This window comes from Rousettus aegyptiacus, unplaced genomic scaffold, assembly GCF_014176215.1.
Source record: "Rousettus aegyptiacus isolate mRouAeg1 unplaced genomic scaffold, mRouAeg1.p scaffold_m13_p_12, whole genome shotgun sequence".
Lineage (NCBI taxonomy): Eukaryota > Metazoa > Chordata > Mammalia > Chiroptera > Pteropodidae > Rousettus > Rousettus aegyptiacus.
In genome coordinates, this window is record NW_023416287.1 from 20,144,792 (window position 1) to 20,170,396 (window position 25,605).

Below are 25,605 nucleotides of genomic sequence, written 5' to 3' on the forward strand. Positions count from 1 at the left end.
GCTAGGTGGGAAAGGACAGGAGGTAGATCCCACAGGAAGGAGTTTTGATTGCCTCCTGTAACAACCAAGAATTGACATAGCTCTAATTTGAGCTCAGATACTGGCTTTTACCCAACCCTGTGGCTCCAGATCCAACAGCAGAGGGCCTGACACAGGGCACTTACTTGCTCTTCGTTTGCTTAACTGTCGGTCTGCAGTGGAGGGAGAGAAGCCAGGGGTGCAGAGTTATCCTCAAGGCCTCCTTGAATATTTCCTCGGCAGTAGGAAATATTATCTACTGCCCTATTCTCATTAAGTCCTTTACACTCCCATGGCACCCAATGCTTCCTTCAAAATACAATAAGGAAAAATGTGATTCACTCTTGTCATTGGTGATGACTTCCTTCTCTGTCTGCTCCCAAATTAGACTGTCAGCCAGATGAAGTAAAGGACTGTAGGCCTATTTACTAAATAGAGCCTCCTCTAGCCCAGAAAACAGTAATACAGCATCAGGCTATAGATGGATTTCAAAAGATGGTGAGCCAATGTGGTACAATAGCGGTAGGAGTCTGGGGTGCTCTTGGAGCTAAGAGAAAGGGGTGTCTCAAAGCTGACACTAAGGAGGGGAGAAATCATTTCTCAACAATTACAGCTACTTTGGGTATAAAATAAACATTAAAAACATAAACAAATTAGTAACTAGATATAGAGAACAGATTGGTGGTTGCCAGAGGCAGAGGATGAAGGGGTGGACAAAATAGGTAAAGGTGATCGAAAGGTATGAATTTCCATTGATAAGTCCTGGGGATGTCATGTACAGCATGGTGACTTTAGTAAATAATACTATATTGTATATTTGAAAATTGCTAAGAAAATGGATCTTAAAAGTTCTCATCACAAGAATAAAATTGTAACTATATGTGGTGATGGATGTTAAACTAGACTTACTGTGTATGCTGATTATTTTGCAATATATACAAATACTGAATCGTGTTATACACCTGAAACTAATACAAATGTTATATGTCAATTACATTTCAATTTTAAAACGTGAATAACTTTCTTATGTACTAATAATAATCCCATTTGAAAATGGGGAATAAAGGATCCCATTCACAATAATAATAAAAAAATCTCTGGAAATAAAGTTAACATAAAATGTGCATATCTTACACTAAGAAAACTGTAAACTCTACCAAGGAGCATGAAATCTTGAACCAATAAAGATCATAGCTTCTCTTACACTTGAAAACCCTGTAACACGTGGATATTAATTATCCCCAAATTAGCCTATCAAGTAAATGTCATGCCAATGGAGATCCCAGCGAGGCTTTATTGTCAAAATGATCTTAAAATCAACTGGAAAAACATCATTTTCATAATCTATTTACTGATCACTTTCCATATGCCAGACCTTGTCTCAAGGACTTGCTATGCATCATTTCATCTCATCTTCACAAAAACACCGTAAGATAGATACTGTTGTTATTAACATTATACAGACAAAGAAGCAGAGATTCAGAGAGAGAAAAATAACTTGCCCAAGATAACACAGCTAGTGAGTGGCTGACCTGGAATTAAAGCTCAAGCTGGCTGAATGAACCTAAGCTCTGAATTTAACTATTCCATCCTAATGCAGAGAAAAGTTTGAATATTACTGCATTGGGACTTGTTCTACTAGATATTAAAATGCATTAGGTAGCTACACCAACTAAAACACTCCATTTTGACAAAGGAACAAACAAATATACTAAACTGAAGAGAATAGAGAAATAGGACCAAGCATATAAGGAATTGTAGGGCACAATAAAGGTAACATTTCAAATTGGAAAAAAGATGGAAGTCGATAAACAGAACAAGACCACTAGAAAGCCATTTGGAGAAAAATTAAGGTATAGCACCACTTCCTTCCTTAAATCTAAATTCCATCGAGATTAAAGATTTATATGTGATAAACGAATTTTGGAATAAAAAACGAGTGAATATTTTTATAATTCTGGAACTGAAAATGTTTCTAAACATGTTATAACAGTTGAAAAAAACTCCAAGTAAAATCAATAGATTTGACTACCTAAAATTAAAAATTAATATGTGGCAACAAAATGCACACAAGGTTAAAAACAAAGTGGGGAAAATATTTGTCATTTGTATGAAAAAGAGTTTAAGATTCCTAACAAACAAGAGTTCTTAAAACTCAATAAGAAACACCTCAATAGAAAAAATGGTCAAATAACAATGGCAATTAGCAAAAGAAAAAACGCAAATGGAAATAAATACCTGAAAAGATTTTCAACTTCCTGGGTAATCCTGGAACTATAGATAAAAACAAAATTGAGATGCCACTTTTCAATAGATCAGGCTGGCTAAGGTTAAAAAGATTGGCAAACAGGCACAACTCAAACTATTGGTGGGAGTGAAAATTCATAGTCATTTTGCGAGGCAGTTTTGTAATATGTAACAAAATTATAATGGGAAAACCCTTTAGTAATTCATTTACAGTGATTTAGCCCAGGGAGGAAATTAAACAAGTGAATAATAAATAATCCATGTACAAAGTTGCTTCATACTGTATTGTATAAAATAGTAAAAATCTAGAAATGACTTCAATGACCATCAGTAAGGTTAAATTCTAGTATTCCATACCACAGATTACTAATCATTAAAACAAGCCATTAAAACAATAATATAAATCTATATTTATTAACTACACATATGTCCATGACATACTGTTGCGTAAAAACAGGACAGTTGTGTACTGTGAACCCATGTATATTATGAAGGTCAAACTAAAAATGTTTGCATAGAGAGATTAAGAAAAGATTGTTCATCAGCTATGGGTAATGAAATTTCTAGTGATTTTAATGACTTTAAATTTTTCTGTATTGTTTGAATGTTTTACCATCAGAACACATAATTTTTGTAATCAGAATACTCAATAAAGCTGTCTTTTGATTTTAAAATAGCACTTACCTGAACACCTGTTATACAGACTAGAAACTTTATTATCCTATTCCCTACTTCAACCCTACAAGGATGGTATTGTTCATTCATTCATTTTACAGGAAAGGAGACAATCCAAGGCTCAGAAAGGTTAAGCAAATTGCACTAGATGTATCACCATCTGAATATGGTTCTGACTGACACAAAGAGCTCTTTCCATAATGCTGCACTGTTACTAATAATTAATATTGCTATCAATATTTAATATATATACCTTTTATTGAGTGCCTATTAAGTGCCAGATAGGTGTTTTCTTTACTCCTTTTGGCAACTCTGAAAGTAACAGCGTCTGTATTAACTCTCCCACCAAAGTGCAATAGCTTGCTTCAGGTAGTAAGTGCTAACCTAGGTTTATCCAGCTCCAAAAATCCCTCCTCCATTTTGCCACATTTCCTGCTGATCTAGTAGCATATTGTCTTCACCTTGAGACATTATTTGCCCCGAGGTCTTTGCTCCCCTACGTATCACTACATCTCCATCTTGTAGCTCTCTGATTTGACTGTAATGCTTAAATTATGCATTTGGCCATAATGCAAATGTTTACTGTAGTATTTAAACAAGAATGTTATGAAGTCTTAGTTTTTCTGCTACCTTTATCACCCACCTGAAAATCCTTCAGGATGTCCCCTGGCAGAATAAAACCAAGGCAGCCAGGCTCCTTCACAGTCTGGCTCTCATCTTCCTGACCTGGAGGTTCCCAAAGTATCCTGGGCTCCCTCCATTCATTTTCTTGACCATACCCATCCTGGGTTTTTTTAGCTTAATAGCCCCAGCATCCAGCAGAACTCCCAGCCCAAAGTGACCTTCAGTTAATACCAGCTGAAAGGAGGAAAGAATAAAGCTCTAACCACAAGACACACAGATTTCAACCAGGCAATGTTAAAGGGGCCTTGGAGGCTAAGTGAAATTTAATTGCGCAGAAATGAGGTAGGGCTTAAATGAAGGCAACGTGCTCAACTGTCAGTGACCTAGAGACCTACCTCTATGCTGTACTGTCCAGCTTTACAAAGTGCTTCCACATAATAATCATTACAGCTACCATTTACGAAGTGCTTGCCACATGACAGGCGCTTTACATATATTCTTTCTTATTTATGTATTTTTTATTTATTATGATCCTTATGCTTATTTACTCTCTGTCTCCACCAGCTCTATACAAGCTATAGGAGGGCAAGGGTTTTTTTTCCTGGTGTGTTCAAAACAGTGCCTAGCAAACAGGTTCTCAGTAGGTCACTGAATCCTCCACAGTTCCATGAAATAAGATTGACTTTAACCCCCACTTTACAGATGACCAACTTGAAGTTTAGAGGGAACAAGTGACTTCTGCAAAAGTACAGATCCAGCAAGAGGACGACACTAAAAATAGACATTGGTCTCTCACTCCATTACCCCTGCAACCACCTGGATTCAGCAATGTCTATTCCTAGCCTTGAAGTTGGGAGCCACCACCTGCCTGGAGGAATCCTGACTAATAATGGTAACAACATGCCAACAATTACCGTTCACTGAGCACTTGATACATACTAGGCGCTATTCCCAGTGCTCCACACATTTGGACTCATGGCAACTTGGGAAGTACTTGCTATGGTCCCTCTTTGAGTGCTGAGGATTCTGAGGCCCCAGGGAAGATAAGAAACTTTGCCATAATCACAAAACTAGTAAATGGTGAGTTCAGAATTCACAGCTCAGCAATCTGGGTCCAGTGCCCATGCTCTTCACCAATGTCCATGCTGCCAAACTGAGAACACAGTGGGGAAGGGCTGGCATTCCGGAGCACTTACCTAAGTAAGGCCAAAATCAGTGTACTTGGCCCATTAGGCACACTCTCATGTTTTTATGTTCTCTTTTAAAACGAACAATCACCCTGTGAAGTTACAGATGAGAAAAGTGGGGTTCTGAGACCCTAAAAGAGCCAGATGTAGACAGAAGAGATGAAAAGTAGATTAGTGGTTGCCCAGGGCGTGCAGTTGGGAAGAAACTGGAACTGGCTTGCTAATGGATACTTTTGGGGGTGATGAAAATGTTTTAAAATTGATTGTGGTGATGGTTACACAACTGTAAATATTCTAAAAACCAACAAATGATATACTTTAAATGGGTGAGCTGCATGGTGGATGAATTATATCTTATTAAAAGCCTTTTATTTTAAAAGGAGGAGGGCACATGGAAGGAAGTGGCATTTTCCATGGGCTTAAGATCAAAAACTTTAGGGCGGTTGTTGCCTCTTCTCTTTCTCTTACCAACAATCTAATTATCAGCAATACATATATATACTAAGTGGCATGTTACCACTTCTCTCCTCTCCAACCACCCGGTTCAAGTCACCACCTCTTATCCAAACTATGCACCCCTTTTAAGCAGTCTCCTTGCCTGCTCCCATTGCTCAGTTCTCCGCAAAGCATCCAGAGGGATCTGTTAAAAATATTCCTGCCAGAGTCCCCTTTTTTGCTTAAAAGCTTGCAATAATCTAAAAATAAATTTCACTTATAATTCGGAGCCGGCCCTTGGCTATCTTTGCAACCTCACTGCCACTAGCCATACTTGCCTCCACGCCTCCCCAAAGACAGTCTCAGCCCCAGGCCCCTGCACTGCTATTTTTTCCCCTGGAGTACTCTTCCTCCAAGTCCCAGATACCCACATGCTTGTTTCTGAATCTCACTCAGAGATTTGCTCAAATGTAACATGTCATCATTGCAGAGAAGCCTTCCCTGACCTCCCAATCTAACCCAGCTACCACCTCCCCAGCTCATCGCTCTCTAACCCCTGATCTGCCTTGTTTCCTTTCAGACACAGCACATACTTCTTTGTTAACCATCTGTCTCCATCACTAGAATATGACAGCCCTGGAGACAGGGACTTCATCTGGATCCCTAGGACTAGAACAATGCCCAGAACATTGTAGATCCTCGGAAAAAAAAAAAAAAAAAGAAAGAAAGAAAGAAAAAAATAAAGAGAGAGAAAGAGAAATGAAAGTGATGCCAAAGCCCTGGCTCCTTTTGTCACCCTGGAGTATTCTAGCATAGAGACTGATCACTACATTTAACATGCCCCTTACTGAAATCTGTGACCACCGCCCCCTGCCCCGCAACTTGTCAGTGCCATATCTGGGCCACTGATCACCTTGAATTCTACTTATTTGTGATTGGTGTTAATTCCCTACAAGACTGCAAGTTCAGGAAGGGCAGGGTGCTGAGCTGCATGCAGCTCATGACACCTAGCACAGAGTCTTGAACAGCACATGCAAATCTTTTGTTGACTGGACAAGAAAGATAAATTTCAAAACCAAGTGCCGAAGTTTAATTTCTCTGTTCCCAAATACAGCAAAAGGACAACCTTCCAGACTACTGCCTTGAAACATCCCTTGGCCCCATTCCTAGGGAACCAGGATCTTGAAGTCAAGTTCAAGTGCTTCCTGGAATTCCTTGGGTAGTGAGCTGTGCCGGGGAAAGCTCCTTGAAGAATACAATTTGCCGACTAAGGCCAAAAAACCTGTGTGAACAGTAGGCTAACTTAAAGCTTCACTCAGTGGAATTGCTTTCTGTTAAAAAGAAATAATAGCATGTGAGGCTGGCTTACGGAAAAAAATGCTTGAATATAAATAGGGTTGTACTTCACTCCCATAAAGAAAAAAAACCCTTCAAGGGCTCCCCCACTATCTACAGGATGTGCCCAGAGTCCGGACCCTAACCAACCTGGTTTTCCTTATCCATCCCCATCACCAGGAAGTCCCCATGTGCTCATTCATATTGTCTCCTTTGTCTGGCGTGCTCCTCCCTCCTTCCAAATGGGTGAAACCCTACCCATTCTTAGAGCACAGCTGAAATGCTGTCTCCTTTACAAAGCCTTTCTCCACCTCTCCTGGCATATCACTCTTTCCTCTGACAGAAAACACTGTGCTGAGCTGTGCTGGTATCAGCACCATCCAAATATCCAGTGTCAAACTTAGGACAATAGGATATGCCCTCGGGGAACGTGTCGGTGGCAGAGATCAAAGCAAAGACATATATAACTGCAAGATGGGAACGAAGCTAAGAAGGAAACAAAGTAAGAGACACCATATAGCCAGGTAGAGATGGAGGAAAATCAGAACAAGCAATTGGGGAAGGCTTCTTAGAAGCGGTGACATTAAATTGGTACCTGATGGATGAGTAAGAGTTAGCCAAACAAAGAGTGGGGAAAAGTTTCCAGAAAAAGGGCACAGCACACATGAAGGTGCCAAGGCATGAAAGCTGTTGGCATAACGCAAAGGAAGCCTGCGTGGCTCCAGCCACAAAAGGTAGGGAGAGCAGTACAAGGAGAGGAGGAAGGCCTTCTCGTAGGTCTTCGTCACTCCGAATTACCATCAGTGAATGTTTCTGTCTCCTCTCTCCTCAGAAGGGCTGGAGTACATTTTACTCCTCCCCATCCCCAGTGCAGAACAAGACACCTGGTGAACATAGGCATTTAACAAGTTCCTGTGGGCTCTGCTGTTCCCAGAGATGCAGGTGAGCGAACTCTGCCCATTTCTTCCTCCCCAAAAGCAAGTCCCCAGTTGGCTTGCCTAACTGAAGCACCCGGGGATGGTTAACCACAAGACTGATGGTGGAAACAGAGGATGAAACAGGAGCAGCTGCAAGAGCTACAGTTATGTCCTTGACAAATGCCACTGGCAGATGTGACCACCACATGGTCCTTGGAGACCATTCTCAGGGTAAACTTCAATCAGATGGCAACTCTAGTACAAAGAGGGCCTACCAAAATCACATATCCTCAAACTAAACTATCAGTGTGGAGTTCAAAGTACAGTTCCCGAAGTCAACTGTTTTTATTCTGACAACAAAATATATGGGATTTCCCTCCACTCGACAACCCAATTCTCTGATCCTCTAGACACCAACTGGATGTCCTACGATCCTGACACTACCTGGAGTTGGCACAGACCCACAGGTAAGGGCTCAGTCCCACAAGACTGCCCCCACTTCAGATGCCAGTTCGAAGTCCCAGCCTGCCACCTGTACTTTTGACCAACTATAAAATCAAGGGTCCCACAACTCCCTCCTCAGCTTCAATAATCGCTAGAATGGCTCACAGAACTCATGAAAGGGCTTTAGTTACTATTATCAATTTGTTATAAAGGACGCAACTCAGGAACAGCCAAATGGAAGAAATGTATAGCAGAAGCTATGGGGGGAAGAGTGGGGAAGTCCATGCCCTCTTCCGGCACGCCATCCTCCCAGCACCTCAGTGTGTGACCAACCTGGAAGCTCTTTGAACCCTCATCATTTAGGGGCTTTATGGAGCTTCCATTATGCAGGCATGACTGATTAAATCATTGGCTGGTGGTGATTAACTCAATCCCCAATTCCTCTCCCCTCCCAGGAGGTCGAGGGTAAGACTGAAAGTTCCAACCCTCTAATCACAGGATCAGTTCCACTGGCAACTGGCCCCCATCCTGAAGCTATCTAGGAGGCCACCTACAGTCACTTTATTAACCTAAGCTCAGATATGGTCGAAAGGAGCTTGTTAAGGAATACCAAAAGATACTCCTATCACTCAGGAAATCCCAAGGGTCGTAGAAGCTCTTCAAGAACAAAGACCAAATATTTCTTTCTTATGGAATCACACAAGGTTTGGTAGCTTGTTTTTTTTTTTTTCTTTAACAATCCAGAAGATGAGAAGACAACTGGTGAGTCGGTGCTCTATCTTGTACCTCCCCTATGAGCTAGCCCCTCGCCCAATCCAGGATTCTGTCACTTTCAAGAAGACATTTATACTTCTTTAACTCACACTATGAACTCTTGCTTTCTGGCTAATAGATTGAAATGGTCTAAACTAGTAATTATCTAGGCAAAGCCAAGTTATGGTTTTTAACTTTTTGGAAGAAAAGGGGGGTATAGGGACATTACACATAGTTTGAGGGCATCGTATGAAGAAATAAAATTAAGAACCATTTGCTTAAGTCACATAGGCCACTGTCCTCTCTGTGCTCTTTAAAGATCTTATTGTTACTTTTTAAAGTCCTGTACTATAATCTTTTCGACAATAGTTCTCCATGCTTCCCTCTATTAAAGGTAAAAAAGGACAGCAGATACCTTATGAAATTCTACTTCTCTGTTATACAAGGTCTTCGGAAATACTGTTCCCTCTTTCACAAATTCCCTGCCCTCTGCTCTTGCCCAGCCAATTCTTTGTTCTCTAGGTCTCATTGCAAATGCCATTTCTTCAGAAAGCCCTTCCCTTATTTACCTGCCCAATCCAAATTAGGCCCCTATTATTCTCTTATACTATTCTATATATTACTTCATGGCATTTGTCATTATTTGTAATTACATGTTTGTGAGTATTTGAAACTATGTGTGCAACCCTCTTCAGGCCCTTACCCATTAAAGTACAAGCTTTGTATGGGCGGGGACCATGTCAGTGTTGCTCACATCTAGACATCCAGTGTCTAAAACAGCATGGCACAGAGTAGGTATTCAGCATATACGTGTTAAAGAGTTAGCGGCTTTTCTATAGAGGCCTAGCATTTTCTAAATAAACATGGATGCCCAGTACTAGCTTCTAGTGTCTTAGGATACAAATTGTTCATGGTGTCTTCTGAATGAGGGCCCTATCACAGCAATAACCACATTTTTAAATGCCTGTTCTAGTTCACATACTATGTGCCTGTTGCTTTGAAGCGCTGCTAATCCTCACGATGGCCTTGAAAGATGGGGATTATCATCCCATTTTACAGTCAATGATCCCAAGGTTCAGAGAAGTAAATTAAATTCCTCATAGTCACACAGCTGGTAAGCAGAGGCACAACCACAATTCAGACTCAGCTCAGAGGACAGGTGGTCTGTGCTCTTTCTACTCAGGCCCTACTTCTCAACCAGGGAGCACGCAGGGATATACAGGCCTGAGCATATGAGAAACCACAAGATCAACATACGGTCCATTTCTGGGATTTTTTTTCTTGATGGTAAATAACATATTTTTGTTTAAAAAAAAAAAAGGCACATTTTAAAGTACAATGTAATAAATTTAAAGAAACTTAAAAAAACGCAAAAGCTAAAAGACATTGCATGCCTATCACTCAGGCCTGTCTCAGGAACCTCCACGCAAAAACATGAGAAGCATTTATTTGTCACTGTCTTTCTTCATTTTATGTCCCTTTACCTTGTTGCTATATTTTTAAAATACCAGCATTCCAACTCAATCTTCACTTCCACTCCTACCCTTTCACTAGAAAAATTAAAATGTTTAAAGAAAATAGCAGTGTGTCGGCCACAGGCATATCGTTTTCAAAAGCGTTAGTCATTTATGAGGACACCTTTTTATAGGTACAATAAATCTGATTGATTTTTATTACACATCTTAGTTTAGAATCACTTTTACATTTCTAGACAAAGAGATGATACAAATAAATATCAAGTGTAAAACTTAGAGCCCCAAGAATTGGCATATTCTTTGTCTAAAGGTAGCCAAAGAAAAGGTCAAGATCAATAGTAACTCCCAAGAGCCATAAAGCCCACTGTCTCCTTCCTGTCCCAGGATCAGTCCTTTCATAAATAACCTCAAAAGCATTTCATTCAAGAAACAAGGGCAGGGGAAAAGATGGCAGATTTGTGAACAGTACAAGACAAAACCTTGTGAGATAGACAATAGCCAGGCCCACTATTCTTATCCAGTTCCCTCTGAGCATTTTGATTATGGCTTTTAGAGTACATTAATAGCCCCATTTCTGTCCACTGATGGTGTTGAGAAGGTATTTCTTGCAGTGAGCCTCGATCTCAAGTGGGAAATGTGAGGCACAACTGATATCCCATGTTAACAGGGAACTGACACTTCTCAGCAACTTGGCAACAATTCTACATTCAGTGAGGGAGGACTTACAAGAGTCAGACAAGAAGGGCAGAGAGCAGCCCACGCCTAAGCTGCAGAACTCTCTGATGCCCTTGGTCATGGAGGTGTGGGTGGTACAATTCAAGCAGCATGCAGGCAACCGACAGGGAACAATCCAATGTTAGGTCAGAGTCTTAAGAAAGTGCTTCATGCCTATGATTTGTGGCGTCAGGTTCTGAATCCAGGGGTCTGGGAGGCATGTGACTTTAAATATGAAGCCAGATACATTCCTACTGATCAAAGCAAAAAGGGGCCTGAAGAGGGTTGCACACACAGTTTCAAACTTCTTCTCCCCGATGATCTTCTTAGGTCCTGTGATGCTTGCTTCCAGACCTCACTAACTGCTGCAGGCATGAAGGCCCTCAGATGGCCTGGAACATTCTAGCACGACTATAGACAGGAAAGCCTGGTCCCTCGGTGGGTGTGGTAGGTCCTCTACACATTTGGCTCAATTCAGAGCTCAAAGCAGCAACTTCTGGTAGCGGTAAGACTATTCTACTGTCTGTTCTATTCAGATATTTATCGGATCCATTTTGAGAGAAGAAAAGCACCGGAGACTGCTTGGGAAGGAACGGCTTCACCTCCACACAGGTGTTCTTCTACTTTTTTCACAGACCACCAGGTAAATACAAGGCAAGCTTGTTTTAATAACCCTGCTTGTCAACTTGGCTTTCTTTTTTTTTTTTTTTGCCTTCTTAGAAATTAAGTTCTATGGTCACTCAACCACCCTTGGTCAGAATAGCCACCTCAAGACATCAGTATTAAAGTATCATGTTATCTACAGTGTTCAATTCTCAGATTTTCCAGACGAATATTTTCAGCCCACAGAAGTCGGTCTAGCTTTAAAAAAATGTGGTGCAAGAAACAGATGTAACCGGCAGATAACTATCTTACTATCCACCTCATTATTTGGTGCCTATTCAAACAGGTAAAATCTTAGTAAATAGGAAAGAAGCAGGGTTTGATCCCAAGAAAGATGACGGAAGGCTCCATTATGCTCTGGGAATTGCTGAAAAGGGCCCTGGGTTCAGACAAAATGGTAACTAAAAATGAGATAAGCTGCCAGATGACAGATCTCCATTTGTAACATGCTAAGACATTGCACTGGTACCTCCTCTTTCCCATGGGTTCTGATCCAGAAATGTGCCCTGGGAACTGAGCAGCTGAGTTAAAATATAACTCGAGGCCCACCTGAGTCGCCACCTTACTGAGGCACCGTGCCAGCAAGGTACACCAGTGTGGCAGACTTGGGGACTCATATTGTCCCCTCAGGCTTGGCTCGTGGAGTCAGACACCCACATGGGAGCACTTCCAGCCTGGATTAGTCATTCAATGGGCCTTTAATACAGAAAAAGGCAACAACTGTACACTAGTGTATTTCTAAAATTGGGCAAGTTCGTGGTCTCTCTCTCTCTCTCACACAGATACACTCAAAGAACACAGCCACCATTGTGCTTGCACACCCACACACACGCATGAGCTTCTCTTGGGGGAAAAAAGAGTAACATTCACCTAATGACCAACATAAAATGAAGCTTTGAATTCAATAATACAAAGAACTAAAACTTACAAACCAAACTAGTATATGTAAACAGGAATTCCTAACTCTCTTCTGAGCCTATTCAATCACACAGCCACCCCCTGCCACCATCTTAGGTTCTGCCTGGGGGAAGCCACAGTTCTGGGATTAGGTGAGCTTTCTGCTGAAGGCAGGCAGGGTTCCTTTGATTCCATCTGTTATGTCTTTCCTTCCCACTGCACCAAGCCTTATGCCTCTGTCTCTGCATCTGCCTAGTCACCCTTACGCTCTCTATGCAATTACAGAACAAAATGGAGAATTCAAAAGTGCTACTATATGTTTCATTCCTCCTACTCTTGTCCCATTGGAGAAGGCAGAGCCAGCCTCCATTCTCCTACAAAACAGACCCACTACAGAGCATGCTCTTGAAGGCTGAGGATGGGCCTAGGCGGGGATGCTCAGAGTACGTGTGCACGGGAAAAGATGGTAACAAATGAAGATTAAAGTGACACGGTGTATGGACATGGCATCAGCTTACAGATTTATGTCTTTGACAGGATAGTCATGGTTTTGAGGTTTTAAAGAAGCTGTTTCCCTAAACTCTCCAAGGAGCCAAAGGGAATGTGATTTCTATTGCTTCCGACACTGAATTCGTCCAGGGCGGAAATCGGTAGCTTCCTTGGAAAACATTTCCTCATTCCGGAGATCCCAAAGGCAGATCCACTTCTTACTGAGAAGCCATCATGGGCTTGGATCCAAATGAGATTGCTCATTTCTACTTACAAGAACAAGCACCTATTCAAGTTCTAGGGCTTTCACTTTTGACCTCACTGTCATTTTATCCTGAGGCTCCAAAGACTTGGTCCCCGCTAAGGTGACTCCTGATTCTGCCCTATTGTTCAAAGAGAAGGAAGCCCAGTATAAAGAACAGGCTAGAAAAGGAGAGGGGAGAGGAAGGGAGGACAAGGGAAGGGAGAAGAGAAGGCAAGGGAGAAGGGGAAGCAAGGTCACTGGTCATTCTCTTGCTTTCCACTTCGACTGTTGCACTTTACCTTACCCATGCATTTCTGAGATGCTAATTAAAGGACGTTTCCCAGAGGAGCTGAGTGCCAGATTAGAACCAGCATGTTTCAGCCAGATTAAGTTGGTTAATCTGCAAAGAGGCCATTGCTTCTCCCCAGGGGAATGGTTCTGAGTTTGGGCTCGAGTCTTCTCTGCAGGTTTTTGCTCATCTCTTCTCTCAGAAGGCAAATGCTGTTCACACCCGGGGAGAGGAGGAACTGGCTTTACTTCGGAACCAGCCCCCGAGATTGTGGATAAAGCTGAGATGCAGGGGTTCCTGAGGAAGAGGAGGAGGATCCCGACTTCCTTCCACTTTTTGGCCTGCAAAAGTGAACCACACATTTATATTACACATCCCATCTCTGTCACTGGCACAGACCAGACTCCTTTCCCACCAACATTAACATTTCAAGGTGGCCTTTCCACAATGACCTAAAAGCCACTAGACCTTTCAACTATAAATCCAACAGGCTTACACAGCCTGACCCTCTGCACACGGTCAACACAACTTGCCGACCAAGGTGTGAAACCTTAGGGAAAGGACTCTGATTCCCGGTAATTGTTCTTCCATTTAAATCAAATCTTGACCGTCTTCTACAAATGGGCAAAAAATATTGTTTCCAGGTAGAATTTCTTCCATTTTTGCTTTTGCACTCAGTTGTTTTTCTTAAACTTCTACTCTAGAATTTAATAATATAGAATTTCTAATTTTGCACCAAATTAAGTACTTGGTTATTTAGATAAATGAGGTAAATTCACCACCAAGGCTTAGAGGCTGGGTGGTGGATTTATATAGACCTAGGTGTGAACCCTGTCTACCACTTACTTCCTTGAACTTGGGTACTTTCTCAAATCTTCTCAGTTTTCTCCTCTATATAATGGGGTTGATGATAATATTTATCTTGTGATTTTTTGCAAGAAATCATTAAAAGAATCTTTTTTAAAGCACTTAGAACTACCTAGTATCTGGTGGGAACCAAAGTACAGTACCCTATTTCACTAGAATACATACTCCCTATAGTAGGAACTGGGCACATTAGGCATTTTGGTATTCAGTATACCTGGAATCATACCTGAACCATATATATTTGTGTAAAAATTGAATAAACATAGGAATAATACAGCAACATTTTCTGTTGTGTCCTGTAAAGTATTCTATGATAAACGAGCATTCTTGCCACACTCTACCTTCATTTGTCCTTGTTCAAATATGTTCTGTTCAAACATAAGTCATCAAAAGCCACTCACCTGGCCTTGGATTTCTTATTTGCGGTGCTTTCAAAGGATGACGCATCCACCTGTATCTCATCTTCATCCTGCAGAGCCGCATCCAATGCAGCCTGGACTTTGGGGGCAATGGCAGGGCCCTCGTAGTCTCTAGTGGTCCGGCTAGGCATGTCCAGCTCTAACAGCACGATGTTTTCTGCCTGCAGGAACACAGCCACAACCAGCTAGGTTTGTTTCCAGTCAGACACAGAAAGTATAAGCAACACAGACTCCCTCCAAAAACAAAAGTCCAAATGGCTTGCTACTCAGAGTCTATCAAGATCCTGCCTAGAAGCAATGTAGTTTTATGACTTTTTTTATGGTGGGATTGCAGATAATTTTAATTTTCTTCTCTAGGCTTTTCTCTATTTTCCTTAACAATATATATAATAATAAACATGTATTATACCCTAAATGGAATAATAATAAATTAAGTAAAACCCATTTATTGCAGATAATATGAAAATATAAAAAAGGTATAAAGAAGAAAATAGTAATCACCAATAATCTCACCACCTACTACAGCAGCTTTGATGAATGTTTTGGTTGCTGAGGGGAAGAGATAGGTACGGTGTATGTGCATGTAGAAGGGGGTGTGTGGCAGTGTATACGGTTGTAACTACATTTTAAAAATCAGTCTGGGCCCTGCCTCATAACTAGCAAGTGGATGGACTCCTTCACTTGCTATCCTGTGGTGGGCCTTGTCCCAGCTCCTACATACCACGGCAAGTGTGTAGGGGAAGAGTACCCATGGTTACACATCTTCTCCAGCTTCTCCCATTCAGTGGAGTTCAAGCCCCAGGGCTCCAGAGGGGGCAGGAGGGGCCACTGCAGGGAGAAGGTGGGGAGAGGGAGTGGCTCCATTTATCAATTTCATATACTGAGATATTGCTTAAAACTTCTTTTAATGGAGTAGGTCCACTGCTTGAAAGCCACTGCTTTAAATTCTACCTTTGGATCAGGTTTGCCCCACTGGAAACCCACATATTTGATTTGTAGGCTTAAAAAGCATATTTTTGGCTTAAGACATGAAATAACTGGCAAGATATGTACATTCTGAAATTGCTAGAAAAATGCTTCTGAGGATTCTGTCTGACACAACACTCATCTTCCACTATATAAAACCTTAATACATCCTTTCTATTTTTGTTTTCTTTATTTTAAATAACTCAGTGCAAGAAAGAAAAGTACCCAAGGAGCTAATTAATCCTAATCTGTTTTGCTCTGGCTGACAAGGGAGACTCAAAAACATTTTAAATGTTTAAAGTGAAATTCTTTCATTATAAAAATAATACATGTTCCCTGTTGATAGTTATAAGACACAAATAAGGAAAAAAAAAAGAAAGAAAATTTCAATTTAAATTAAGTGTACTTTCATTAACCAGATATAACCAGTTCACATTTTGATATATTTTGTCCCAGATTTTTTTTATCCATATATGTACTTTCAATAACAATTGTTTTATAACTTAATATATTGTGTCTCCTGGTTCATCCACTTATCAGCTACCTACTAAGCCGCATGATTACTGCATAGAGTAGGCAGGGGTGTTCAAGTAGAGAAAGCGATCTACCGCTAAATACAGTGCCTGGAACATAGCAAGTGCTTATAACAGAAGCTCATACAGTATTATTATTATAAAATATGTTTTGGTCATTAAATAGTCCTCAATTATGTCACTTGAAATAACCACATGACTGACCCACATTATATTAATGTAGAAGTACTGTAAGTTCTTGAACACATCTCCATCTCTTGTCACTGACATCGACATTCTTCCCAGTCTTCCCAAAGAGCAATTCTGAAGCCTATTGTTAATGTTTATTGACCATTATCGAGTTTATAGGCCTTTATGGACAGGATGTTATGCTTTCCATTTTCCTCAGTCCTGATTTCCTAAAGCTCATTCTATTTTACCTTTTTATTTAATATTATTTGTTATTGTTCTTTTATTATTTATTTATTATTTGTTAAAATTGTTATATTAACATAAATGTCCTCAGGTACTTCTGGAAAGAGTCAGGATAGAAACTCTATGACTTTGTAGATCGTGCCTCAGGGTTTACATAAATCTAAACTTCTCTAAAAGAGAGAAGAGAGGAACATAAGAACAATCTTCTCACCCTATATCGGGCCTCTGGACGAATCATCATGGACATTCTTGCGTGTTGGCTCAATGGTCTCTTATATCCCACAGCTGAGACAGGCCGCTTCATCATCTGCTGATTCCTGGAAAAGAACTGTAGTGGTTAAAGCCATGGCTGGCATGTGTTCCATAGTTTCAGTCTCAGTCCTATGGAACCAACATTCAGAAAACACTGAGCCTACTTAAGTAAAACCTGAAGCAAGTGACTCCCCAGACTGAAGGCTGACATGAAAATGATGCCGGAGCTGCTTATATTTTCTGCTTGAGTTGCTTTCTGATTCAAACGTGAGTGTCATGAATCTTTTAGGCCAAAAGAGATCTGAATCATCATCCAGTTCTTAGATGGGAGGCACGAAGCATAGCTGTCAACACTCCCCACCCCTGTGTCTTTGGCAGGTATCTCTCATTTTTCCAGCAGGACCCAGACTTACACTGAGAGTCCTTTTCAACTCTGTGTCGGACTGACACACAAGATGACACTTGTGTACTGACTGACCCACATTTGGCCTAGTAAGCTTCACTGGACAGCTGGGGAAATCAAAATGCAGGAACTTAAGGAAAATCATTAGTTCAGTGTGATAAAGTTTCCCAGTTCCTAATACTGTACTCATCATCAAATTTTTACCTTACAGACCTATGGCCATCACAAAGTCAGAGACACAATTGGTTCCAACTTGAAATGAATCAAAGTATGTTCTTACCATATCCCTCTGGCCAAGTACAGCTTTCCAATATTCTTTCCCTTCTCCCCACCGTCAAGTCTACTTAAAGTCAGTAGTGACTTACTCCAGTCTGGTTATGGGATGTAATTTCCAATGATCTTCCTCTTCATCAAAGAAGGATCTATTCATAATTTTACTTTTTTCTTCCAGAGGGATAAAGTTTTCTATAATAAGATGCCTAGAAGAGCACACATACAGGGGTAAATACAGAAAGAAACAATACAGGTGAATTGTTGGCTATCTGGTCCCACATGTAGTGAGTAATTAGATAAGTCACTCAGTAAATATTTACTAAGCAGGTGCTATGGGCCTACCATCATACAAAGAGCGAAGACACAGATACGAATGACATTTGGTCCCTACCAATGGTGCAGGCCTTTTAGGTATGACAGGTGCTGACAGTGGTCTGCCCTAGGAATCTATATGAAGAGGTCACTTCTGCCCAAGCAGGAGCAGCTTGAGGAGGTGAAAGGACTAAAGACGAAGGTGACGCACAGGCTATACTGGAGCGAACCTGTGCTACGTGAAGCATTTTTTGGAAGGCCACTGGTACTACTAACCCAGATCATTAACTTCCAAAATGCTGAAAACAGATTAGAAATTAAATTGCCTTCCTCTAATCCCACGAATTGTTGTCTGAGCTAGAAAATTGCACATTCCAATCACCAGGACAAAGAGCAGGACCAAATGGCTTTCAGTCCCTTAGACCTCTGAGAACGAAGACCATTCCTGAAGACCATTCCTGAGAAGAGATTGCGTGAGAAGCACCCAGGGAACATGGCAAACAATGAATGAAACTGGAACCCAGTGGGTTCTGTCTCTCCATGATGATTGATGGCTTTCTGCCACATTTCTGCATTCGCTGTTAAAACCTCAAGACAGAACAATGCCAAAGGGGTGTTAACGTGGGAGAGAGAGACGCAAAACAAACACCAGAGGTGAAGGATACTGACTGTGAGAAACAGGACTCACTGTTTATTCAAAAGATATAAAAGCTAAAACAATAAAAATGCCTTCCTTAGAGAAAAAAATATTTTGGAAGTGATAAAAATTTCTCTTCATTTTATTTGACATTTAAAAAATTATTTTTCGTAAGATATGGAGGTTTTTTTTCCCTGATTTTAAAGATTCAATTTATACATTGGGAAATGTGGAAAATATATTTACACACGATTTCACTATCTAGAGATAGCTATTATTATTCTGGCTTTTTGTTTTTTTTATATTTTTCCCAGGTGTACATGCCTAGAAAGAGGAAACATAGATTTAGTGTTAAGGATTCCTTTCCTAATTTAAAAGTTGGCCATTAAAAGAATCCCTTTGAAATATTCTTTAAAGAAAAATTCCAGCTAATACTGTAGAAGAACTGATTAGAGAAAAACATCATTTTGTAACCCCTAATGAAATAAAAGGATCCAGACAAAAGTCATTATTGGTTGAAACTATTTGCTCAGTGATTCTCAAGCCAAACTGCACATTAATATTTTTTACAGAGTTCTAAAAAATATCTTGCCCAGACCTCATCACAGATCACTGGTTCTCAAAGTGTGTTCACCGAACCAGCAGGAGCAACAACTGGAACTTGTTAGAAATGCAAATTTCTCAAGCCCCACCTCAGACATACTGAAGCAGACACTCTGGGTGTGGGGCCCAGCTATCTTTGTTTAACAAGCCCTTCAGATGAGGTTTAAGGGCCACTGCCTTAGACCAATTAAATCAGAATCTCTGGGGTGGGCCCAAGCATCACTATTTTTAAAAACTCTTAGATGATTTCTGTGTGCAGCCAAGATTAAAAACCAGTGCTTCAGAGCTAGCTTTCAGTTAAAGGGAAATACAAGAGCTAGAGATACAAATTAAATGGCATCATGAAAAAGCAGACTGACAGATCTAAAACATGTGATATTTCTACAGGTTGTATGACCCAGCTTTCAACAAGTCAATTACAAAATAAGTTCTTAAAAGGAAAAGAGATCAGTCCAGGTTAAAATAAACTTAAGAGACATAATAACCAAACGCAATCTGTGTTCCTCATATAGGTCTTAATATGAACAAACCAAGAAAATCTGAATATGGACAGGGTATGAGATAATACTACGAAATTTTATTTTATTTTTGTTAGGTGGAAAGATATACTGTGTTTTATACAATAATCAATTGTATTTCTCTACATTCGGAAAAAATTAAGAAAACAATTTCCTATACAATGGCATCAATACCTAATTTTATATTTAGGTATAAAATTAACAAAAGAAGTGAAAAGACTTGTGCAATGAAAACTATAGAACGGTCTTGACAGAAAATAAAAATCTAAATAAATGGAAAGATATCTCATGTTCATGGATCAGAACATATTATTGTTAAGATGACAATAATCTCTAAATTGATCTACAAATTCCACACAAACACAAGTCAACAAAATCATAGCTGGCTTTTTTGCAGAAATTGACAAGCTGGTTTTAGATTTATAAAAAAATGCAAGGGACCCTAAAACTATCTTGAAAAAGACCAACAAAGTTGGAGGACTCACACTTCCTCATTTCAAAACTTACTACAAAGGTTACTACAGTAATCAAAACAGTGTGGTATTGGCAAAAAAACAGACATATAAATCAATGGAACAGTATTGAGGTTTTAGAAACAAACGCTTACATTTACGGTCAATTGATTTTCAACAAGGGTGCAAAAACAAAGAGAGAGCTTTTTCAACAAATGGTGCTGGGACAACTGGATAGCTACATGCAAAAGAATGCATTTGAAATCCTACAACAGACTGTACACAAAAATTAATTCAAAATATATCATAGACCTAAAACTGTAAGGCTATTAGATGACCTAAGAGAATTAAAAGCATAAGTCCATATAAAACTTGTACACACATTTTCATAGCAGCATTATTCATAATAGCTAAAAAGTGTAAACAATGCAAATGTACATCAACTAATGAATGGATAAATAATATGTAGTATATAGTTTATATATATTTATCATACAATATTCTTTGACCATAAAAATGAAGTATTGAAACTACTACAACATGGATGACCCTTGAAAACATTATACTAAGTGAAAGAAGCAAGTCACAAAAGGCCACATTATTTCAATTTATATGAATGTCCGGAATAGGTAAATTAAGCTATAATAAATTCAAGCAACAAAAGAACATACAGATAAACTGGGCTACGTCTAAATTAAAATCGTTTGTGCTACAAATAAAAACTATCAATAAAGTGAAAAGATAGCCCATAGAATGGGAAAAAATATTTGCAAATTATATACCTGATAAGGGACTGGTATCTGGGATATATAAAGAACTCTAACAACTCAATAATAAAAGAGACCCCCGCCCCCACCAAATAAATAAATAAATAAATAAATACTGTGATAAATAACCTAGTTTTAAAAGGGGCATAATATTTGAACAGACATTTCTCCAAAGAACATATACAAAAAAGGCAATCAGCACATGAAAAGATGTTCAACATCATTAGTTTTTAGAGAAATGCAAATCAAAACCACAATGAGATACTACTTCATACCCATTGGGATGACTGTAATCAAAAAGACAACAAAAACAATTGTCAACAAAGATGTGGAAAAATTGGTGGTGGAAATGTAAAAGGATGCAGCTGTGTTGGAAAACGGTTTAGCAGTTTCTCAAAAAGTTAAACACAGAGTTACCATATGACCTAGCAATTCCATTCCTAGATATATATCCCAGAGAAATGAAAACATGTCCGTACAAAAACCTATACATGAATGTTCATAGCAGCATTATTTATAATAGTCAAACACTGGAACCCAAATGTCCATCAACTAATAAATGGATAAATAAAATGTGGTATATCCATATAATATGATATTATTCAGCCATAAAAAGAATGAGGTACTGACATGCTATGACATGGATGATCCTTGAAAGCACCATGTTAAACAAAAGAAGCCAGTCACAAAAGACTGTATATTATATGATTCCAGGTGTATGAAATGTCCAGAACAGGCAAATTTACAGTAGTTACTTTGGGCTGTGGAGGGGATAATGAGGAATGACTACTAATTGGTATAGGGTTTCTTGTGGAGGCAGGGCAAAGTGTTCTAAAATTAGATTGAGGTGATGGTTTTATAACCCTATAAATATACACACACACACAGTATACTTTAAATAGGTGAACTGTCAAGTATGTAAATTTTATCTCAATAAAGCTTTTTAAAAATAGCATTGCATTCACATATGCAAGTACATGGAAGTGGGATAACATGAGGTAAGATTTGCCTTAAAATATTTTTATGAAAAACAGATGACAAAGATGGTTTATCATTGAAGCTGGGTGATGGGTATTTGGGTGTTCATCATACTATTCAGAAAACTCTAGCGAATAAAATATTCTCTCTTATCAATAGATAGAGGTGAGGCCAGAGCCTTTAAAAGCTTCAAGAACGTAGAGTGGAAGGAAACTTGGCAATCATTTGGTAAAGTCATTCAGTTAACAGATGGGACCCAGAGACAGAAAATGACTTTCTCAGAAATAAACAGAAGACCGACAGTGGCAGGGGATGAACGGGAGAGAAGTGGGCAAGGGCCCTGCCCCCAGAGAAGTGTGTCCTACTTAACAAACAACAACTCCCCAAGTGGCTGGGGGTGCCATGGAAGGCCCAACACTTACTTGAGTTTCAGCTCCCTGGTGAGCTCATTCTGAGTTTGCTCCAGCTCCTGACGCTCCTTGATGTGCTCTTCCTGGAGGTCATGGATCTCTGCCTTCACTGCCTGAAGCTTGGAGAAGAGCTGGAACCCAAGAGAGAGGCAGATGAAGGAGACCCTCCAAACAACAGACTTCTCCCTTTTCCCATCTCAAGACACCTCTGCCTATCCTTGTTCCTTTTATACCTTTTTGAGTTTTTTGGTCTTGATGTCCACCTCTTGCTGCAATGAGCTATATGTCTCTTTAAGTTCCAAGGTCTCCTCATCTCGACTTTCCATCTGTTGCTGGATTTCTCTTTCTCGACGTTTCTGAGAAATAGCACAGAATTCATCAGCTTGCCTAGAGACAATGTCTATACAAGGATACAGAACTGGGGTGCTCCAGATCACAGACTCTCACTAGAAAGGGGCTGCCACGCTTCGTTTTCACTCCCTTTGACAGTCTAATACAAGAGATATTTGTTCTGTAGCATTAACGCACCTTACCCCACCCCATTCTTCCCCAAAAAGAATGAAAAAGTTACCTGCTCTGCAATTTCCTGCCGTTTCTGCTCCAGGATTTTCTGCTGTTCATTTGTATGGTCTACTATATTTTTTCCTCCAACAAGAAGCTTACTCTCCATGGCCTAAGTGGGAAAAAAGCAGGATCCATCTTGTGAATGGTTTTCCTCAGAACATACTTCCTCCCAGGGAAGCCCGTAAAAGATAAAGCACTCAGGACTGAGGCAAGCTGGGTGAACTCCGGGTAAAAATACACTGTGCTCTGCTGTCCCCTTCCCATCACTGGGACAAGGCTGAGGCGGCTCCACTGGGGGCTTTAGCTTGGAAACACTGAAGATACTGCTTCTCCAGACATACATAAACTACAGCTTCCTTTAAAAAAATATGTTTTGGGTCTGTTTGACCCCACTTAGAACATACTAGGCACCTCCTATGTGCTAGGTAGCGGGGACGCAAATGTAAACATGAACCCAAATCCTAGAGTATACTGAGGGTCACAGGCAAGGAAGCAGGCTCTTACCCCATGGAGTCAAATGCCATCACAAGGAAAAGACAGAGCAGTAAAGGGAGAGGCACACTAGAGGGAGAGAATTCAGGCTTTCAGAAGGCATCAGGGAAAGCTTCCTTTCTCAAAGGACATGTACACAGAGTGCTGAAGTAAAAATAGGTATCAGCTAAGAAAAAAAAATTTGTGTGTGTGAGAGGGTACAGTAGGGAGTGGTAAGTTGGCAAAACACCCAGGGGTCAGTTCAACAACCTCAAAGTTCCGTTAAAGGAGACTAAACTTGATCCTGAGAACCACAGCAACCACTGATGTGTTCTCTGAGCATGAGGAAACACAATCAGATTTGTGTTTTAGAAACATTACTCCCACGCCACAGGAAGAATGACTGGAAAAGGGCAGGGTGGCTGGAGGGAGACCAGACAGGCAGCTGTTTTAAGGGTCCAGGCCTGGATTAGGGCAGCAGGGATGGACGAGAGCAAAGGGGATAGGTCTAAGAGATCTTGATGAAACAGGAGTCAGAGGCCTTGGGACTGACTGGGCCCTAAGGGAGAGGGAGAGGTAGCTAGCAAGGGAGAGGCAGCTCTCAAGAGTCTAACTTCATTGAGAAAGGAAGGCAGGAGCAGGCAGGCTCCGGGTGGCCAGAAGACTCTCCATGGAAATGACCAGTAGGCAGAGGCTACCCAGCTTGGATGTTAGGAGATAGCTCTGAGCTGGCTATACAGATCAGGAGCCTTCAACATAGCTGAAGGAATGATTTGCACCCAAAAAGTATGGTTCTAAAATCTTTACAAACTTGCTTTTAAGAAACACATAAACATTAACTGTAGCCCAGCTGCCATCTTTCAGTAAGCCCTTGAGACTGTTTCCTCTTTTCTCAAAATGAAGGGGCTGGACTCATTACTAACTACCCGCCCCCCGCCTCCCCACCCCACCTCTCACATACACACTTTCCACACCTAAATTCTTTTGTCCTATGATTTTACAGAAGCCAGGGATTGGGAAAGATAGAAGTAATATCATTCTCCCATAAACAAAGTAAGAAATTCAGTGACCGTGAAGTAACTCTGAGTTTTGCCACACCCAGCTTCTAAGAGTTGCTCAAATACCCTAGGTTAGGTATTCCTGGGCTTGAATAACAGATGTAATCCTAAAATCAGCATGCAAATCAAACCTGGGCACACCTAGTCACACTTCAGGTGTGGGAGTGAGGAGAGGTGATGCGGTGGTTCGCATAACGGAATCCTATACTAAGCCCCTCTCTGGAACAGTTACTTCTTAACTGTGTTGCATATGGTTCCATTTTCACATCAGGTCTCGAAAGTCCTGGAAAGGAGCCCTGTCTCTGAAGGAAAACAGTACCGGCTCTGTGAAAGGGTCACTAAAAAGCCACAGATAAAGTATGGCTTCATATAGTGCAGGAAGGGGAGGTGAGAAAGAGATCACTTGTCACTTTAAAAGTTATAAACATAGATACATTTTAGAGTAGAAATCAGAAGTCTGCATAAATTCAATGAGATAGAACCTAACCCCTCAAAGGAATTCTGGCTAGTGGTCGTCCTAAGATTCCCAGGGCCAGGTCTGCACTCTGCGCTCTCCTCTGCCGTTGAAGTCCCACTGCAGCTCAGGCCCAAGCATCTGATGGAGTACCACACTGCCACCTGAGAGAAGACTCGACACAGGGGGCCTCCATGCTAGAATACCAGTCAGCCACTGGCACACAGGGGTTGGAGGTTGACTACAAGGGAGTATTTGCAAGGGATAGAAGAGCTCCAGATCTTGTGTAATCACAGCACTGTATATATACATATATATATATATATATAATTTTTGTTTTTAATTTATGCCTACAGCACCTGGTCTTCCTAGGTGGTCTCCCATCCAAGTACTAACCAGGCCCGACCCTGCTTAGCTTCTGGGATCAGACATCGGGCTTGTTCAGGGTGGCACGGCCGTATACCATGGACTGTGGCTCCACTGGGGCATGAACCCAGGACCTTCTACGTGTAAAGCAGACATGTTAACCACTACACTATGGAACCAAGTCCAGCACTGCATATTAAAACTACAATGAGATACCATTTTATATCTACCAAATATAGAAAAATTAAAGTCTTGATAATCATAGTGTTGGTAAAGACGAGAAACAACCAGAACTTGTACCCTACTGGTAGAAGTTTCGATCCACAGGGCCACTTTAGGAAACAACCTGTCATTATCTAGTAAAGTTGACATTGCACATACTCTAGAACCTAGTGATGCCAGATAAGAAATTCCTGCATGTACATGTTCCCCTGGAGCCAAGTACAAGAATGTTCGTAGCAGAAATGAAAACAACCCACACT

At 40.5% G+C, this 25,605-nt stretch overlaps 1 protein-coding gene and 1 pseudogene across 1 annotated transcript in view; both read right to left on the reverse strand.

Annotated features, from left to right (window-relative positions):
- Positions 1-1,292: 1,292 nt before the first annotated feature.
- Positions 1,293-25,605, reverse strand: part of KIF3B (kinesin family member 3B) — a 45,641-nt gene continuing 21,328 nt past the window's right edge. Inside the window, exons 3-9 of the mRNA XM_016148818.2 lie at positions 22,782-22,883; positions 22,444-22,566; positions 22,223-22,341; positions 17,626-17,739; positions 16,817-16,922; positions 14,675-14,853; positions 1,293-13,747 (exon numbers count right to left, since the gene is read on the reverse strand). Coding sequence (XP_016004304.1) covers positions 13,651-13,747; positions 14,675-14,853; positions 16,817-16,922; positions 17,626-17,739; positions 22,223-22,341; positions 22,444-22,566; positions 22,782-22,883 — 840 coding nt within the window. The 3' untranslated portion in view covers positions 1,293-13,650. The remainder of the gene's footprint in view (positions 13,748-14,674; positions 14,854-16,816; positions 16,923-17,625; positions 17,740-22,222; positions 22,342-22,443; positions 22,567-22,781; positions 22,884-25,605) is intronic.
- On the reverse strand, positions 25,105-25,220 carry LOC118610600 (annotated as a pseudogene).